The sequence below is a fragment of the Rhinocladiella mackenziei genome, assembly GCF_000835555.1.
Source record: "Rhinocladiella mackenziei CBS 650.93 unplaced genomic scaffold supercont1.1, whole genome shotgun sequence".
In the NCBI taxonomy this organism is placed as follows: Eukaryota; Fungi; Ascomycota; class Eurotiomycetes; order Chaetothyriales; family Herpotrichiellaceae; genus Rhinocladiella; species Rhinocladiella mackenziei.
Window position 1 is genome coordinate 4516755 of NW_013550604.1, and position 15813 is coordinate 4532567.

General features: G+C 49.6%; 6 protein-coding genes across 6 annotated transcripts; 5 read left to right on the top strand and 1 right to left on the bottom strand.

Moving 5' to 3' along the window:
• Positions 1 to 2286: 2286 nt before the first annotated feature.
• Z518_01591 (uncharacterized protein) lies at positions 2287 to 4105 on the top strand (the record flags this gene model as incomplete). The annotated part of the gene is made up of 7 exons (XM_013422190.1): positions 2287 to 2556; positions 2613 to 2842; positions 2898 to 2931; positions 2985 to 3126; positions 3190 to 3379; positions 3429 to 3799; positions 3852 to 4105. The coding sequence occupies 7 exons, from the start codon at positions 2287 to 2289 to the stop codon at positions 4103 to 4105; spliced, it is 1491 nt and encodes a 496-aa protein (XP_013277644.1).
• A 363-nt stretch (positions 4106 to 4468) lies between these two features.
• Z518_01592 (uncharacterized protein) lies at positions 4469 to 5030 on the bottom strand (the record flags this gene model as incomplete). Its single annotated transcript, XM_013422191.1, has 2 exons — positions 4469 to 4561; positions 4617 to 5030. 2 exons carry the CDS (start codon positions 5028 to 5030, stop codon positions 4469 to 4471), a joined length of 507 nt encoding a protein of 168 aa, XP_013277645.1.
• Positions 5031 to 6588: 1558 nt separating this feature from the next.
• Positions 6589 to 7478, top strand: Z518_01593 (uncharacterized protein; the record flags this gene model as incomplete). Its single annotated transcript, XM_013422192.1, has 4 exons — positions 6589 to 6801; positions 6881 to 7143; positions 7193 to 7292; positions 7380 to 7478. The coding sequence occupies 4 exons, from the start codon at positions 6589 to 6591 to the stop codon at positions 7476 to 7478; spliced, it is 675 nt and encodes a 224-aa protein (XP_013277646.1).
• Positions 7479 to 9921: 2443 nt separating this feature from the next.
• On the top strand, positions 9922 to 11391 carry Z518_01594 (uncharacterized protein; the record flags this gene model as incomplete). Its single annotated transcript, XM_013422193.1, has 1 exon — positions 9922 to 11391. One exon carries the CDS (start codon positions 9922 to 9924, stop codon positions 11389 to 11391), a length of 1470 nt encoding a protein of 489 aa, XP_013277647.1.
• Positions 11392 to 12399: 1008 nt separating this feature from the next.
• Positions 12400 to 13713, top strand: Z518_01595 (uncharacterized protein; the record flags this gene model as incomplete). Its single annotated transcript, XM_013422194.1, has 1 exon — positions 12400 to 13713. One exon carries the CDS (start codon positions 12400 to 12402, stop codon positions 13711 to 13713), a length of 1314 nt encoding a protein of 437 aa, XP_013277648.1.
• Positions 13714 to 14218: 505 nt separating this feature from the next.
• Positions 14219 to 15673, top strand: Z518_01596 (uncharacterized protein; the record flags this gene model as incomplete). Its single annotated transcript, XM_013422195.1, has 1 exon — positions 14219 to 15673. The coding sequence occupies one exon, from the start codon at positions 14219 to 14221 to the stop codon at positions 15671 to 15673; it is 1455 nt and encodes a 484-aa protein (XP_013277649.1).
• Positions 15674 to 15813: the final 140 nt, after the last annotated feature.

A 15813-nucleotide genomic window follows, 5' to 3' on the forward strand; every position in this document is an offset into this window, starting at 1 on the left:
TCCCGGGTCGGCGCAGGCAATGGAGAATTTGACGATTTACCAAGCGAGAGTCTTGCATGTGCATCGATTAGAAATCTCATGATTGTCGACATTTCTCTGAATTTTGGCGTGAAACTTGAGTACACGAATGGATCACCCGGAAGATCGATAGCGTGCTCACCTGAGATGTCTTCTCACTTCAACAGACGTATGGACAAGTCCGATGGTCGAGACTCATGAAGATTCATGGAGGATTCCCAACGAATAAAAGCGGAATGGACCTATTGGCTGCTCCTCGAACCTAGGTAGTTGTTATCGTTGTGGTGCGTCGAACGTTAAAATCGTGAATTAGCACATCATTGACCTTATTTCAGAATTCGGTTAAGAACAATGTTTATCGGGGACTTGGTTTGGGAAGATTCCTCTTCTCATAAGCCGACTCCAGATACCGTCAATGCCCAACACACGTGTGGTAGATCACTCCTGGAACAAAACTCCAGTTTCGACGCGAGTATACGAGGCATACTCGGCACCTTTGGGCACCGGGGACACGGAAGTAGCTATTGTGAAACGTTCGTATCGATGAATGAAGACCGAGGCAACTTGAGATCGATATCTTCCATATCCTATCGGAAGGAAACCTTATTAGGGACTTGTCAAAGTGTGGAGTTGGGAAAGGCTGAATTTTCCGCCTTGTCTCGGGATCTGACCGCTTTCCGGACGTGCAAGACTCTTAGGCATTCCATAGGACACGTGTCTAGGATGACGGAGGTGTCTTGGCCCGAATGGGATTTAAATCAGGGTTGGCGAGTGCTTTGTCCGTTCACTTGTTTAGAGGGGACTTACCTATCCATGTGGCCATGTGCATGACAGACTTCAACTGGGGCAGGCCACAGCTCTAGCGGACGGTCACAAGTGGTGATATTTCCAACGTTCGGGCAATTTGTGTTTCAATGAGATCAATAGGAATGGTACCTGGCACGTTCTTTTCGATTCGAGCTCTGTGCATAGACTCTGGTCCTAGCACGAGTTGTCAGAAGCCCTGAGGTCCCAAGACAGATCCCCAGGCTGAGGCACCCCCCCCCCTCTGGGTTTTTTTTGGGGGGGCGCCGGGGTGGTCTCTCCAACGAGCTTTCCATAGGCTTACCTAAAGGGGCCTGCAAAAATGTGCATGCTTATCTGAATATTTCTGGAAAGCTTTTAGTCCGGTCATGTCAATACGTGGTTGGCAGTGGTGTGTTGATGCACCTTTGGCCCGTGACCCATTCCCCAGATGCTGGAGGGATTGCAATCTTGGCATTTGGGTGCCGAGACCAGCGGACTCTTGGCGGACGCAGTTTGTCGTTACATCCATCGTCCTTCTCTCGTCTCCCCCATGCCATTTTGACTTCTTCCCTCGTCGTCTACAGCCTGAATCAGTTGATGCTCCGAGTATGGCTGGATTCACTGCCCGAAGCCAAGGATAAAACTTCTCCCAGGTATTCTTCAACTAAACTTCCGCCCGACCGATCGGCGGATGTTCCTCCAAGCCTTAGCCAATGCTCTGGACCCCTTGTCATATCTCTGTTACCCCACAAAAGAATCTATATAATTTGTCAGATCCAGACACCTCCGGACTTCGTTCATTCCGCCACCCCTGGTTCCTCAACGGATCTTCCTCTTGTCATGGTCACTCCGAACCCAATCTAGGCGGTAAAAATGCCAACAGATCTGCGCCAAGAATAGCCATCAGGCTAGGCAATACCTGTTGATTACCTCGATATCAGAGAAGGGTCCTGTAAAATTGAGTGTTGGATCCATGCCTGTTGACTGAGATGATACTGCCATGCCGTGGCCGACGTAAGGCCTTGATAATTTCGAGACAACCGTTGACCGTATACATGACGCTTCTATCTGGGATTTCCTTTCACCCGGCCTAGCGGGATTACATGATTCTCAATCCAGCCTGGAATTGTCGAGGTGCCAAAAAAAAAAAGGACAGATTCCAAGCATCCAATGTGGATAGGATTGGTACAACCTGTAAGTGGATCTGGGGGAAATGACGGGATCAACGTGGAGGGTGTTCTGTGACACGGGGGAAGCGGGCTCCTGTGAGTTTTGTGGCCCCCCGCCAAACAGATGGTCCGAGTATGACCATGGGTGAATCTATATATTGTCACTTGTACCCAGATCATCGCGTGGCTTCCAGTATATTTATTACCCCTTTCGTCCTGCTTGACCAACCTTGACCTTTTCATTCTTCTCCCCCTCCCAGGTTCCTGTTCGCATCTGTCTGTTTGTATAGCATCGTGACTACACGACGTCAAGATGGGTGTCCCAGAAATCGAAGTTCCTATCAGGAGCCCTCCCAGTAAGGAAGCTGGAAATGTCGACCTATTGGAGTCAGCTTCTGCCAGCTCTCAAGAGCTTGGTTTCGATGAAAAGGCTACGCAGAAATTAATCAGGAAGATGGATTGGACTCTTTTGCCATTCCTCGCTCTTCTTTATCTTCTCAGTTTTCTCGATCGTACAAACATTGGAAACGCTCGTCTTGTGGGACTCGAAGAAGATCTTGGGATGTCTGGCTTAGATTACAATGTCAGTACTCAGACGTCTTGTCCAAGACATGCTGCTATGTACTTACTCTGAGTTAGGCTGCTCTTGCAATCTTCTTCCCATTTTATGTTGCTGTCGAACCTGTATCCAATTTGATGATGAAAAGAACACGACCAAGCATTTGGATCCCGACCATCATGGTTGCTTGGGGAGTGTGTTGCACACTCATGGGTCTCGTATCCAGTTACGCTGGTCTCCTTGCTGCCCGCGCTGCTCTAGGTATTGCAGAAGGAGGCTTGTTCCCGGGCGTCACCTTTTACATAACCATGTATATATCCACATGCTAAGGCACATGAATGGCGGTTTGCTAATCAGGGGTTTAGGTGGTATAAGAGACATGAATGTGGTCTTCGCATGGTGAGGGTCTTTGGTTTTATGTTCTTGCCCAGATGCAAACTAACATTTCTCAGGCCATCTTCTTCTCAGCAGCTACAGCTGCCGGTGCCTTTGGCGGTCTTCTCGCCCGTGGTATCATTGAAATGGATGGACTGAGCGGCAAAGCTGGCTGGGCTTGGATCTTCATCATCGAGGGTCTTGTGACACTTATTGTCGGTGAGTTATTCACCTTTTGCAGTCATACTGCGTTAAGTCTGATTGCCCCTTTCAACTTAATAGCATTAGCCGCTTTCTTCTACATGAATGATTATCCATCCACTGCCAAATTCCTCACTCCAGAGGAGAGGCATGAAGTTTCCCGTCGCCTGGAAAATGACCGAAGTTCTCTTGCCGACGAATTCCACATGAAATACTTTTGGCATGCTGTCAAGGACTGGAAAATCTGGGTTCACATGTTCATTACCATTGGGTAAGTCCAGGCTTTTAAGTCGACATTGATAATACTGACAACGAACAAGAATCTACACTCCACTATACTCGATCTCGTTGTTCTTGCCGACCATCGTCAGGACCCTCAATTATACGAATGAGACTGCTCAACTCATGACCGTTCCTCCATACATTGTCGCCTGCTTCTGTTGTATCACTGGAGGTTTCGCCGCCGATAGGCTCAAGACTCGTGGAGTGTTCATGATCGGCTTTAACTGCGTAGCGCTCGTTGGACTTATCATGCTCATCTCTTCCCCGAACCCCCACGTCAAATACACCGGATGCTTCTTCTTCGCCGCCGGCATCTACCCAAATGTTCCCCAGGGTGTTGCCTGGAATGGAAACAATATTGGCGGCTCTGTCAAGCGAGCTGTGGGAATTGCCATGCACGTTGGATTTGGTAAATTCAGTCACTGTCCTTATCTGCATACTCTTCTAACATCAGCGGACAGGTAACCTCGGCGGCGCCATTTCAGGATTCATCTATCTTAGCACCGACTCTCCCGAATTTACCAAGGGTCACGCCATCCTCATCGGCATGATCAGCATGAGCACATGTCTCCAGATCTTCATGACTCTCTGGCTCCGACATGAGAACGCCCGTCGTGACCGCGAATACAAGGCTCCAGATCAATATACTGCTCAAGATAAATTTGCAGAGAGGGAAATGGGCGACAATGCTACTTTCTTCCGTTACACTGTCTAAGATTCGTCAATGGTTGAAGTCCCCTGTTCCCGAAGGACCTGTTGTGAGCAGCTGAGTTTATTGAAGGACCTGTTCACCTAAGCCAAGCAGCCCCAGAAGGCGAGATATACTACTTTATGGATGGCCGATAGCCTGGCCCAAAGGCCGCTCGGGCTGGTGTCTCAGGGGAACGTACCGTTCGACAGCCATCGTAGAGAGTGGTTGAAAGAACAAATGATACTACTGACAACCTCAAATTTGCCCTGTTCTCTAAGCTACCCTCACCTCCAATCGTACTTTTCCTCGCGTTATGATGCAAACGCAGAAAGAAAAGGATAAATAACCATACATCGAAAGCATATTGCCCATCGTTGATGCCAGTGTTCATAGAGCAGTGATTGGTTGAAAGAATGGTGGCCGATACCATCGAAAGTTGATGTGGTGCAGAATCGTGGAGGCGGCTTGAGTCAGCCCGCCCTAGGGGGCATATTCGTGGAGAGCATGGACACCTAGACATTGACCTCAATCCTACGACCTTCTTCTTCGTAAAGAATTTGTTCGATGACCTCCTTGGTTCGAGGATTCGCGGTGGATCGTCCCCAGCTTCCACAACAGTACTTGGACCATCAGGTTTCATGAGCTCCCCATTGTAGATGATCCATTCACCAATGCTGAAGGGTTCACCTTCTTCCACTCCGGACTGGATATCAAAGATGGAGCCATTTAACTCCGATGCAACATGGGGAATAGCCTTTCCCAAGTTGTTAACAAGTCGTCGGTCATTCGCGGTGCCTTTCATGGACAAGTTCCATGAGACGACTTGACGGGTCTGGCCGAATCGTCTGAAGCGATGGTCGGCTTGGTCCCTGATGGCACGAGATATTGGTATGTCCAGGTTGATCGTGTTGGAGTAAAGGTGCTGGAGATCGAGCCCGTACGAACTCATGCTGAAGCTTGTGATAAGAATTGTAGCGGTATTAGTGAATTGTTGAAGAGCTGGACAAGGTTATCTCGCTCTTCCTGGTTGAGGTCACTGGAATAGAGGCGAGCATCAAGTCGTAATTTTCTCAAGATGTCCCACACCAGTGGTTGCTCTACTGGTAACAATCCACTAGTTGCCGCCTTTCGTTGGGTATTTCACCACAACCTCGCCAACGATGGCAAGGATCACAGAACTTAGGTGAGGAATCACAGACGATGCGAATTTGTGTCGTATGGTCATCTTTATGGGGAAGGTGGAAAAGGTCCTGATTCTTCTCATGAATCATGCATAACCACTTGTACGAAGGTTGCTTTTCTTCCAGCGTGGGAGACTCTCTGCATAGGCTTCTTTGCGGATATACTCAAAGTATACCCAGAAGGAATTGAGAACGAGGTGACGAAAATGTTTTCTGTTTAGCCGAGTATTCGGACTCAATATAGACATCCATTGGACAAAGCGCTAATGCTCCTGGAACTTGTGGACAAAGGATTATGTAGAACTCAGGTGTTGACGTGACGAGGGTCAAAGTGTAATTCCCATGCCACACATAGGGGCAACCATGTGCGCATGCAAACAACATCCGACCCAAAAGTTTGAAGAGATCATGTTTCAGATACCGATTGAATTTCATCCATAAAAATCTAGATTCTGAGATGTTCGATGTAGAGTACCGTCCTGGGTCAGCGCGTTAGCTTTCGAGAATTGCTACCAGCCTGGGACTGGCTGACACGGTTCGCATGAGTCGTAGCCGCATAAGGATATGAAAACAGCCATTCGACCATCGTTGATGGCGGATGCCGCTACTACGGTCAAGCAATTTGATGTCTGAGAGACTCACTATGAGATGTGACGAGTCAGCGGATATGCGGAGGGGAAGTTTTCAGTGGTGTATATATATTAAACTGGAAAGTTTTGCTAAACAAATCAACACCGAAGGGGTTGTGGTCTAGGTTTGTACCCACTCGTTCTTCTAATGGATAAGTTTCTAACTGTACTCTCAGTGGTATGACGTGTGAGTGGCATTACTATCATCGTCTGCGAAATTTAGTGCCTGATGGGTATAATAGTTCCTTAGCATCAATCGTTTCACGATTGGAAAAGGTTCGGGGTTCGATTCGTATGCCATCCCCATTCCCAGAATGTTTGACATCTTTACTAACAAATGAAGCCCGCTACTCCATGTTTAATGTTTGGTTTTTTTTTCTCTTTTTTTTTGCCTTCCACATTTTAATGTGCATGGTGTGGTGAGTTAGGGCTTTGCCAACATTAGTATAGGTAGAAGGTCGGTCTTGGCTACAAGTGACCGCAGCCAACTGCCTATGGTGGCGGAATGCTACGGCGTGTCTATCTAGACTTCGTTTCGAAAATTCCCCCCCCCAAAAAACCCCCCCAAAGGGTAAGACGAAAGAAACCCTTCTCTCAGCAGATACGCTGCTCCTTTGCAGTAAGCGCATCTGACTAGCTCATCATTCAGTTAAGGATTCACTTTTCCTGAAGTCGACTTCGCACCCACGGACAAAACATGTCCAAGAAGCACCTGCTGGAATGGTTCTATGCCATGGCCCTCCTGGGACTGGCAAAACAAAGTTTCTGGTGGAACTTACCGAGCCTTTCTTTGCGTCAAAAGACCTCCATTAGACCCTTGCCGTGTTTATCAACCAATCGTTCAGTAGATGAGTTGGCAGTTCAGTTGCAGAGAGCACTACTCGAAGTCAGTACTGGATACGTGGTCTACGTACATTCTGTTTCGACTGAATATGATATCACGACGCAAAAGGCGAAGATGCAACGCAGATTGACCCGGACTGATGAAGCACGTCCTGCTCGAGCTCAAGATGTTGGATGAGGATGAGTTTGCTGAGGATCTCGCCCTAATGCACCTTGCTTCGACCGTTCGAAGCCAATGGGTCGAAGAATATCGCACCACTTTCGACTGCATCCGAGACTCTCGCGTCACAGAAGGATCTCTGCCTCTGCCACTGGGTCGAAGAATGCTTCAGAAAGGCCGTTTAGAAGAAGCAGGTAACGGCGATCCGGGTCCTGATCCTCAGACTTTCGCAAACTTTCGCAAAAAATTGTGCGCAGTACCAGGACGGAGCCGACTTCTGTCCAGATCAATGGATCAGCCTTCGCAGACAAGTCAAAGAATTACGAGAAGCTACTCTGCGTCGGGCTGCCGCAGTTTGCGCTACACTGGCTGTAGCTGTATCTCCTAAGGTTTCAGCAGTGCGTACCAGCGTTTGACTTGTACTTGTCGACGAAGCCGCTCGTTGTCGTGAGATGAGGTACTTAGTCTCATTGGACACTATCCAGGTGCGGATGGGATGGCCCTTGTTGGTGATGAGCGTCAACTTCGCCCAGTCTTCGAGAGACCTCGCCAATACACTCATTTCCGCCCACAGTCTGAAATGAGCCTGCTTGCACGGATATGATGAACAATGGCACCCCTCGGTGTTCTTCAGTACTCAACGCCGTACGGCACTTACCATCTCGAGACCACCCGATGTTGTCTCTTACCGTTCATTGCTTGTTGACCATCCATCTGTCCGGCAAGAAAATCGACCAATCATCACTGCGATCCGTGAATTCAACCAGCAAGAACGGGGTGTCGGAAAGAACGTTCTCTACTTTGACATCACAGGATCGACTACTGGACGAAAGTGAGCCAAGTCGAAATATAACGTGGAAATTGCAAAATTTGCTTTGAATCTTGCCTACAAGATGTTGAAGCAGTTTCCGGACCTCTCCATCGCGCTCATCACGACTTATCAGGCCCAATACCGAATTTACCTGCACGGCGCCGATCACATGATGATGCGAGATCGGGCTGCCAAGAAATTGATTGTCGATAAGACTGATCGCATTTGGATGTGATACTGACATCGTCGACATGCCAATCGACAATGAAGCCGGATTTCTGGGATCGCCTGGTCGGCCTAAAGTTGCGGTGACTTGTTGGCGACATGGTCTCTACATCATCACCACGAAGCGCAGGATCGACCGCTTCGAAGCTACGAGGTGCTGAAAGAACTTCAAGCGCAATATACAATTGCTGCGGCGCGTGTCGACACTAACGACGCTGTCGACTGCGACTTTACCAACCTGGAGCAGCGGACATGAGCCTTGGTGCTCTTGCAGAGCGTGACATGATTCGAAGCATGCTTGACGATGTTGAGGATGATGAAGGTGCCGAAGATCATGGAAATGTCGAAGGGAACTAAGATGGCGGTAATGACGCTCCAAATGAAGAAGATAGTATCGCTGATTCACCTCCGGCATACAACCAATATGTCGGAGAGGCTGACGAAAATTCTCTGGTATGGTAACTGTGTGGGGAAGCAAGTGACAAGCTGGAGATGTGTGGACGTGCACGGATGTGGTAGGCTGAATGCAAATCGGTATGAGAGCTGGAAGTGCACTGCTGCATGAGTTGCATGGAGCTTTTGGGGGGTCATGGGATGAAGGTGATTTTGAGCGTTTGTGCGAGTGCGTTTCTTATGTACGACCTACTCTTGAACAACCGCCAGTTTATAACTGAGAACCGGTACAAATATGATTTGAGATTGATGACGATGAGCAACATTAGTAGTGGTTCAAGCTCGTTCTTGACCCGAAGCAGAAGGAGGGTTCACATCTGAGCATCGCTTACCTGGATCCTAGAGCACTTCCAGCAGCATACGATATGACCAGAAGACTAGCAATGCTTACTACCCAATACTTCTCCTGCTTGGAGAACCGCATTGCACAAGCCCACAGATTGGAATGGGGAACGAAGTGGTCAATGAAAGAGATGTGATCACTGCAGCCGTGCCGTCGACGCAGCATTTTTCTTTTTCCCTTCACATGTCGAAGATGTTGTTCAACGGTGCCGATTCGCCAGAAGTGTGGGTAAATTAAAATGCCCTTGTATGAAGAAATTTTCAGCGGTGAGTAGGATTGTACAACGAATTTGCAGCAAGGGTGTGGAGTTGATACTGCGGGTCGGATCTGAGACTGCTCACAGGCCACAAGCAGTGTACGAGAGTGTCCCTTGCAGTTGAGTTGTGGTCAGCGAAAAAAAGGAACCGAGACGGCGGGAGAGGGGGCAATGAGGACATGGGCCACGTGGAGAAGAGTGGCCCGACAAAGTCTTGTGAGTTCTGCGCGTCTGTGCTGGTGTTGGCAATCCGTGAGTGGTCGAAGGACCAACGTGGCATTCAGAGTTGCGGGACTTCAAAAAGGTTGAAGGAAGGTCGCTGTCGTGTGCCTGTCTGCCATCGGAGAATATCGAGAACAAAAGACTGCCCTTTTTCCCCTTGACTCTTGGGCTAATGGAAGCTACCCGCAATCCCCGACGGTTCCCAGAAATGCGCTGGAGAGGCTTAACCAGGGGAGCGACTCGATGGGTAATCGCGGCTGGTTATTTGGATTGATGGCGTTGGGACGGGGTTTCGCTGGCTTACCTCGTAACGTCATTGCTAGTTGCAAAAATAATCCTACGCCTTCAACCGCAACTGTGCTTGCAATACCATCGCCATCTACTACCTCCGTTACTACTTTTTCCAGCCCTTTTCCAACCACCACTCCTCTCTCTCCTACTCCCTGTTCACACGTCAATCTTCTCTTTCTCCTCTCTCTTCTCCACATGAAATCGCCATCCGCATATTGTCACGATCGCATCTCCCGTCTCGTCTATTATCTTGAATCCTTTGCCCGCCATTTCTTTACCAAAGGTCACAGCTGGCCTCGGCTCTATCATTCTTTCATTTCACGGCACTGACTGTTGGAGGATCGCTGATCCGCTCTTGTCGCCTCGTCCAGACTTGCGATCTTTTCACTCCCCCTCGGCCGAAACTCCCAGTACTTCTCCGCCAATATGGTTCCGCGTTCTCCAACGCATGCCTTCGATCCTACCCCAGCTCTCGAACATAATCCGGTCAACTACTCTCCTCTGAATTATTTCAGAACAACGGGGGCCTCTCAAGATCCGAGCAGCAGTATTTTAAGAGGTGTTCGTTCCTCAGATCCTCCGTCATATCCTCCTCTGCAAGGCCGTCACTCGATCGCCACCACGAATGTCTCACTCCTCCCACCAGTACCCTCTGCTAGTCAATTACCAAAGCAAGGCTTTCAGATGACAAACCCTACTCCGGATGTAGACATCACGGCTTATATGGAACAATGTCGATTGTGGAATACACAGCTAAGAGAGTCTCATGAAAGCGAGCGGAAAGCTTGGAATATAGAACGGACTGCGCTCAAGGCTCGCATCGTCGAATTGGAGCAAAAATTGAAAAAGAGCAGAGATCCAAAGAGGAGGTCAAGCAATGATTCTTCCAGTGCGAGCCTCCATTCTTTCAGATCCGATTTCCAACCTTTTGTCCCCTTGAGAAATAACGTCCCACCCCGAACCCGAATTGGCTCCGAACCAGCCATTTCAACACCTCCAGTCTGGAAAGGACCCGAGAGTACCCCTCCCGTTACCAGGGTTTTCTCTCATGACGACGATGTTAGTCACTTGCCAAGTATTTCTGAAGATGAAGCACTTCCACCGCTGTCAAAGGAAGTGTCGTCTATATCGGGCGAGCAGGAGAAGATAGAGAATGTTCCGGTACCAATTGAACAGGTGGACAAGACTCTTGATGGCATTACCCTCAAATCCGCCGCCTTGACTTCCTCGTTTGATACAATAATCACAAGTCCACATTTTGCGTCGCCGACTCTTTCTCCCGAACCACGGCCAAAACAACCGATGGACGGACTCCTGCAGGTTGATGTGAACTCATTGCTGTCGCCGTTGGACGAAAAGTTGAAGAGACATGCCGGCCATACGCCAATGGCTTTTGACGGCACGCTGTCTACAGGCAGCGAAAGCACTGGTCCAATGACTCCCATGCAGGAGAAACCTCGTGCACCTGCTCCCACGAAAAGACCGCCACTCCGTCCTTCTGAGAACTCCGATTCTTATTTTAATTTTACATCTGCAACCGACAATCTGGAGGATCTGGCCAAGAAAACCATGTCAGCGGAGCGAGAACCGGAGCAGGAGCCCATTCATGAACCAGAAAACGACTCAGCTCTCAAAGGTCCTCTCACGCTTGATTTTAGTGCGAGAACAGAAGCTGCTAGCGTTTTCCTGGAAAAGCTCGATGCAAAGCTCTCCGAGGAGGCGGCACATCGGTCCAGAGAAGACTCATCTATGTCGGATGGCGGCGAAGAGAAGTCCAACGGGGTACCAGAAAAGCCCTCTGATCAGGAACCAGATGATGATATGCCCAGGCTGAGGATCAAAAACAGCATGAACTTTGGTAGCGCATGGGGTGGAGATCAGCCCGGTCGTATATAATGTCCAAAGTCTTCCAGTTTTGAAAAGAGTTTATTTTATTAGCGATCATTGTGCAAGAATCTTCCTCTCTTCTGCTTTTTCCCCCTTATAGGCAGAAAACTTTAGGTATAGCATTACTCGAAGGTATTTTTTTTGGTTTCCCCTTCAGCGGCCTTATGGAAAACTCGCGAGTTCGATTCAAAATACAAAAACCAGTGATGGGATATCGGTTCATTTCCGTTGTCAACAGGGTCGGTCATTCTTTATCGAACTGGAACGGTTTGGGTCAATCCAGACTCACTTGTTGGAGGTTGATAGCAAAAGCTTTGGTCTCAGAACAACCAATCTGACACTGCGAACCCGATTTGGAGGATGAGGAGGCCAAGCGGGACAGTGGACACGAGATGGTTTGAGACTTATCTCTTTCGTCTACAAATACACCAGATGTGGATATGTACATACGTAGAGGAACAGCAATACAAGTCCATGACCTCAGGGAGGATTGGGACTAGTACAACGTTCTGGCTCATTCATCCAGGAAAGTCCGCAGTTCCGAGTGTTGGGTCTCGGTGATATGAAACACGCTTCGTGGCCGATAGGGTTTTCCAGCCTCGCGTGGCGCACGATAAGGCCGTCTCCAACCACGTTGATTTCAATGCCGCGCTCGGAAAAATAGAAAGGCAGACCTCGAGCACTGCTCTCTTGTTCCTCCCGCAGTTTTTCTACTCATTTGAACCGTTGCACGCAGACAGCCGCTCGACCGCCGCCGTCGCCCGTGTGGCAATTACTTGACCACCAAGGCGGGGCAGAAGACCTCGACCCTCGATTTGAAACGACATACGGCCCCAATCGATTTAGCTCGGAGACGACAACAAGGACACATCGAAGCTATCCCAGCTTCAAGCTGTTCCTAGCCAAAAGCAGCCCAGCAGCCGTTAGTATAGGTTGTTGCGCTTCACCTTTGACGATCTCCTGGCGGCCATAGACCTTTGACCAACTTTTTGCTCTCACCTTATTGCATCATCCCACATGTCTTGCGACACGTTTCAAGGTGCTCTCGCACATCCTCTTCCACGTCAATTGCCATTTGATTTTGGTGAGAATCCGCCTGTATCACTTCCTCCGCCTGCACCAACCAGAGGCCATCAACGGTCGAGAACCACCGTCGACCTGCCGCCGTTATTCTCTCGGACCCAATCCTCCTCACCAACAAGATCCTCTACATTCCTACCCTTTCTACGCCCTCAAAGCACACGTTCATTGTCCCCAGAAAGAATCTCTCCCATAGACGCGGCAGAATACGGCGTACAAACACCCTCTGAAGAATCAGTCACAAAGAAAAGGTCCAGTCTAGCAAGCTGGTTTGATGGGTCTTCTGATCCGGTCAATATAACACTGGTTCCCTCTCCCCGCAAGGAAAAGTTGGATCCTGTCCACGAGGCTGGCACCATGGACGACCTCTTCTCCGCCAGTCACGCTTCCTTAGATACTTTTACCGAGCGGCCGCAGAGGAAGCCAGGCTTATCAGGGTCTGCAACACCCGGTATTTCAAGATTTAATTTCTTCCGCAAACCTACCATTTCACAACCATGTCCGGATGGTGCTCCGGTGGACGAATTAGCACAACTTGACATTCGGGAGGCTCTCTTTCCACACGGTTATCCTGATGAGTTCTCCCCGGCCACCTTCAAAAATCTACAACTCAATGCCGAAGGAACATTATGTCGTTTTCAGCAAGCCTACAGAGATCAACGAAAGTCTCTCAGAAACGTCACATCCACCAAGAATGTACAAGCGGACGAACTCGAGGCTGCACAAACGAGGAATGAGCACTTGAAGCTACAATTAGAGGAGATGGCGGAGAGGGTGGCCGAGCGGGAGAAAACCATTACAGATTTGAGATTACAATTAAAAACACAACGTCAATCTCTTGACCCACATCTGTCACAGCAGCAGAGCATCAGAAAGATCTCCCCCGAGAGTAGTACCGCCGAAGAGCCAAACCCGCGGTTGAAGTATTGCAGAAACCGCTCATCCGATATTTCAACATCAGGAGAATCAGAACTTGGATCAGATGTGAGCTCGGTGGTTAGTGTTTTCTCGGAGGCGCTGTCGTCGGCACCCTCGCGTATGACTTCAATACCCAGCCCAGTCCTGAAGTCTTCCCACGTGGCATATTCCGGAGACCATTGTCCCAAATGTCACGGCCTCAATGCATCGGAAGCCTGGGATGTGGTCGGCATGATGAAAATGGAGTCGGAGGCTCTAAAACAACGCATATCGCAGCTTGAAAGTGCCCAAGATGATGCCCTGGATTTTCTGAGCGGGCTGAAATTGACTTAAGGGCCCTCGTACCATGTTATTTACACGGTTTGGAAGCTGGTGATAGATACTCTAATTGGCGCTGCAGCTCACATTGTATAGTTTGAGCAGAACTACCATATATATTTGCAAAGGGGAGGATCATTCTGTGCTGACTGGTGTGGTCGGCGTTCCTGGCGGTGGAACAAGGCTGGGGGGCCTCGAGCACCCCGCCATTGACGACGCCCCAGCCACCACAAAACCCCTCCAACCAGTCGCTTTGGCGCTCTTGAGTTTTGCCGTCCAATCAATCCCTTTGACTTCAGCTTCGTTGTGAGCTTTCATCATCTCGCTACCTGGTGCCTGCACGGCCTGCCTCTGCAATCTAGGGCATCATCTCTATCTGTCACTGAATGCAAGTGAAGTGGGTGAACTGCGCACTCGCTTACACCCTTCTTGACAACTGCTAACCTCGTTCCTTTGCTCCATTCATGCATTATTGTATCTACCATAGTGCCAGTTGACCTTATCGTGGTATACTGACTGAATGTCCTTCCATGGATGTACTCCAGAATCTCTCCTCCCACGATCTGACTCTAAAAATCCTGCAACCACATGTAACGGCATCACTTCAACAGGGCGGCCATGTCGAAGAGCCCGAGCAACGTCTCCAACAACGTCTCCAGCAACTTCACCCAGTCGAGATACTGGTACCGGCATCATTGCGGTATTGGACCAACAAAATGCAGCGGCATTTTATTGCTGGCAACATAGAGACCAAGCCGAACAACTGGCGACCAAGGACCGCCAAACGAAGACGAGTCTACATCCACTGAAAAGGATATCGAGCATCGACACGTTGGTGGAACGAGTGGGGATTTTGGAACTGGACGAAAACGTCCCGAGTCAGCAGTGGAAGCGATACCGTCGCCGGCATGGCCATGGTGATGGACCTACACGGCCTGACACGTTACCCACCGATTGGAACGGGATGCAAGGTCCGTTGATGACTGTCCCGAAGGAAATGGTACGACCACAACAGCCACGGCCCAAGATTGAACGTCGGAGTCCATCTCCACGATCCAATGTGAAATTGTCGTGGGCATGTTGCATTCAGGTTGATCACGATGACCTTCCCCCTCCAAGAGTTAGACATTCTCGGTCTCGACCATCGAGCAGTCGACAGTCACGCAGCCCTGCAGTCCACGATGTACAGACGTCGTCTGTTGTGAGACCGGACATGAGCATGGGCCAGTCCCAAGAACAACTAGACACTCGTTCTCAGTCTCATTCCCGATCAGCTACTCCTCCTGTCACCACCCCACGACCAAGACCGACTCCAGCTTCATCAAACTCTCAGACCCGGACCCTTCTCTCACTCATCCCATCCCATCTCTCACCACAGACCACTTCCCTACTTCTCACCGAGCTGTCCCGACCGATCTCCTCGGCCGACGCGACCGGGTATATCTACATATTTTGGTTAACACCGGAATCCAGAGTCTCCAAGCCCGACGACGAGGCGGCATCCTCTCTTCTCGATGACGATGACGATGACGACCTCGGATCTTCACAGAAGACAAACGAAACCCTCACCCGTTACGCTTCGATCCGTTGTCCCAATCCCCGTTCCCAAGCCCAGGCTCATGCCCAGCGCACAATCACGCTGAAAATCGGGCGCACCGCCAATGTCCATAGACGCATGACACAATGGGCCAAGCAGTGCGAGCAGAATATCACTTTGATTCGCTACTATCCCTACCCACAACACACCAACAACGCTACCGGCTCACATCTAGTTCCCGGCCGAAAAGTACCCCACGTGCACCGCGTCGAACGACTCATCCACCTCGAACTTGCGGAAAAGCGCGTCGTCAACGCTGAATGCTCGCAATGCGGTCGCGAGCATAGAGAGTGGTTTGAGATCGAGGCTTCGAGGGTCGGTCTTCGGGCTGTCGATGAGGTAGTTAGGCGCTGGGTTGGATGGGCGGAAAGACAGTAGTGGATTCATATGTCACTTTTCATGAACAACTTGGAATAGAGTTAGAGCACAGAATACAAAGTTATGAGCAGATGAATAGAAGCGACATAGTAACACTGTCCCATTGTCCTTGTTGCACGCCAGAAGTACTTCCTGTGCCT